Source organism: Rhinopithecus bieti, unplaced genomic scaffold (assembly GCF_001698545.2).
Source record: "Rhinopithecus bieti isolate Rb0 unplaced genomic scaffold, ASM169854v2 scaffold_23569, whole genome shotgun sequence".
In the NCBI taxonomy this organism is placed as follows: domain Eukaryota; kingdom Metazoa; phylum Chordata; class Mammalia; order Primates; family Cercopithecidae; genus Rhinopithecus; species Rhinopithecus bieti.
In genome coordinates this window covers 13,838-16,785 of record NW_016810816.1, presented here as the reverse complement: position 1 = coordinate 16,785, position 2,948 = coordinate 13,838, and the positions used below count along the sequence as shown (strand labels likewise).

The 2,948-nt window shown below is 37.1% G+C and overlaps 1 protein-coding gene across 1 annotated transcript; it reads left to right on the top strand.

Moving 5' to 3' along the window:
• Positions 1 to 293: 293 nt before the first annotated feature.
• On the top strand, positions 294 to 1,378 carry LOC108542748 (olfactory receptor 5K1). Its single transcript, XM_017892914.1, has one exon. The coding sequence runs from the start codon at positions 385 to 387 to the stop codon at positions 1,309 to 1,311; it is 927 nt and encodes a 308-aa protein (XP_017748403.1). The 5' UTR covers positions 294 to 384; the 3' UTR covers positions 1,312 to 1,378.
• Positions 1,379 to 2,948: the final 1,570 nt, after the last annotated feature.

The window sequence follows — 2,948 nt, the reverse complement described above, 5'->3', positions numbered from 1 at the left end:
AAGTATTGCATGTTCTCACTTATAAGCGAGAGCTAAACACTGAGTACACATGAACGGAAAGAATGGAACTATAGACACTGGGGCCTACTTGACCGTGGAGGGTGGAAGGACAGAGAGGACTGAAAAACTACTATTAGGTACTATTCAAATGGTTTTAAAATTATTTTAAAAGGTACTGAAAATATATTGCATCACTAGCCAAAGAGGTAATTCTTTAGGAAATACATTCTCCCCATGAACGGGGCATGCACCAAAGTCCAGGCAACATGAGGAAGCATTGTGGAAGATGCTCTCCTTCCTTTAAGCCAAGGAGGCCTCAATAATTGTGGCATATCATAAATTAGTGCCTTATGTATCCACAATTGTTTTTCAGACAAGTCAGGAATGGCTGAAGAAAATCATACCATGAAAAATGAGTTTATCCTCACGGGATTTACAGATCACCCAGAGCTGAAGACTCTGCTGTTTGTGGTGTTCTTTGCCATCTATCTGATCACCATGGTGGGGAATATTGGTATGGTGGCACTGATATTTACACACCATCGACTTCACACACCAATGTACATCTTTCTGGGAAACCTGGCTTTTGTGGATTCTTGCTGTGCCTGTGCCATTGCCCCCAAAATGTTACAGAACTTCTTTTCTGAGGACAAAAGGATTTCCCTCTATGAATGTGCCGTACAGTTTTATTTTCTTTGCACTGTGGAAACTGCAGACTGCTTTCTTCTGGCAGCAATGGCGTATGACCGCTATGTGGCTATATGCAGCCCACTGCAGTACCACATCATGATGTCCAAGAAACTCTGCATTCAGATGACCACAGGGGCCTTCATAGCTGGAAACCTGCATTCCATGATTCATGTAGGGCTTGTATTTAGGTTAGTTTTCTGTGGATCGAATCACATCAACCACTTTTACTGTGATATTCTTCCCTTGTATAGACTCTCTCGTGTTGATCCTTATACCAATGAACTGGTTCTTTTCATCTTCTCAGGTTCAGTTCAAGTCTTTACCATAGGTAGTGTCTTAATATCTTATCTCTATATTCTTCTTACTATTTTCAGAATGAAATCCAAAGAGGGAAGGGCCAAAGCCTTTTCTACCTGTGCATCCCACTTTTTGTCAGTTTCATTGTTCTATGGATCTCTTTTCTTCATGTACGTTAGACCAAATTTGCTTGAAGAAGGGGATAAAGATATACCAGCTGCCATTTTATTTACAATAGTAGTTCCCTTGCTAAATCCTTTCATTTATAGCCTGAGAAATAGGGAAGTAATAAGTGTCTTAAGAAAAATTCTGATGAAGAAATAATCTCAAGAAAGATGGAAACAAGTGACATCCACTATAGCTTAATGATTTCAATGCAGCAAAAACATCCATATGAAATTACACAGAGGAAATGCACAAATTATAAGTAAAATTTTAATATATAATAATACTTTCAAATTAAGTGGCAATAGGTAAGGGTAGAATATACAAACAAAAGAGTAAACTGTGGTAAAAATTCAAAATAACAAAAATGAAATTCTATTTTGAACTCATTCAAGTAACAACGTAGTATGTTGTCAAGCTCTTGTTCTGTCTTGGTATCAAGGATGATAAGCATCCAAAAGAACACAGCAAAACTGGAAGTTACAAGTTGAAAGGACCATTCCATTAAGCATTGATAACCAGATAAGCTATTTTAGTAGCTTAGAGCATGAGCATTATGGTTAAACTGAAAGGGCTTAAGATCATGTGATGGTCAACCAATAAAATCATTTACATCCATGAGCAACAAAATCGTGGCAAGCGAATTTTGAGAAATCAATTTTAATAGCATTATGGGGACATTACTGCAGTTAGAAAGGAAGTATTGGGAAAACAAAGGTGTCAAATAATAGTGAATATCAGATTTCCAAATTTAAATTATTATTGAGTTAAATATTAAACACAGAATGTCAATTTTCAAGACAAGCTACATTAAGAGAGTTCTATCTACTCCCATATCTACCTGCATAAAGATATCATAACATAAACTTCCAGAAAAACAGTTCAAACCTCATGCAGGATTTGAAGAGCTGCTTTGTCAGTGAGTTAGGCGCAGTGTCTCTGTGCTCCTACCTGAGAGGTGAGGAAAGGCTTCAACCATAGAGACACTACCCTAGGCATATTATATAGAGAAATGTAAAATATAGCATCGTTAAACTGTAGGTAGAGCTTATCTAATTTTTTTTTGTTTTCACTATTGCAAAACCTGAAGTTGGGTTTGTGGGTAGAGTAATGACTTTAATGTGATATCATTTTAAAAATTACTTTCCAATTATTCACTCAACATATACTTATTGAAATCCTGCTATAGGTAGGCATTGTTCTGGGTGTTGGGTCATATCAGTTACAAAAAAATGCCAGTTTTTCCATCTTCTTAAATAATGGAATATTGCCACAATTTTATTACTAACTTCTGGATTAAGAAGGACCTATGTCACATAATAGAAAAAAATCTCCCTTCCACCTCTTGCTCTGAGGACCTGCCTAACTTGCCAGAAAGCAATTGTCAAGTGTTCCAGGCTAACCAGCCACCAGAGGCTGGCATCACAGGAAAAATCAATATGCTGAGTCTGTACAGAAAAAGTAATAGGAGAGCAGATGCATTTCCAATTCCCTAACTCATCAACGCAAAAATATAACCACCTAGTTTTTCTTTGTAACCTCCAAGAAAATCTAACCTAGTTCATTCCAGTTATACTCGGACATGTGAAGATCTTGTTTGTTTCAAATTAAATTCCATCAATTTAGGATTTACCCAACACTACCTACATTCTTCCTTCATTGCATATAAGTGTATAGGTCCTTGCCTGGTGTCATGGCACTGAGCACAGGGGCCAGATTATATATGAGCTCTGTCCAAACTATGATTCTGTGAGATGTTTGAACCTATTTGACCCTCTGGTTATTTCTTCATGCCA

Excerpts from the sequence above, each read along its gene's own strand:
- LOC108542748 (XM_017892914.1), top strand. The coding sequence starts at position 385 with ATGGCTGAAGAAAATCATACCATGAAAAATGAGTTTATCCTCACGGGA.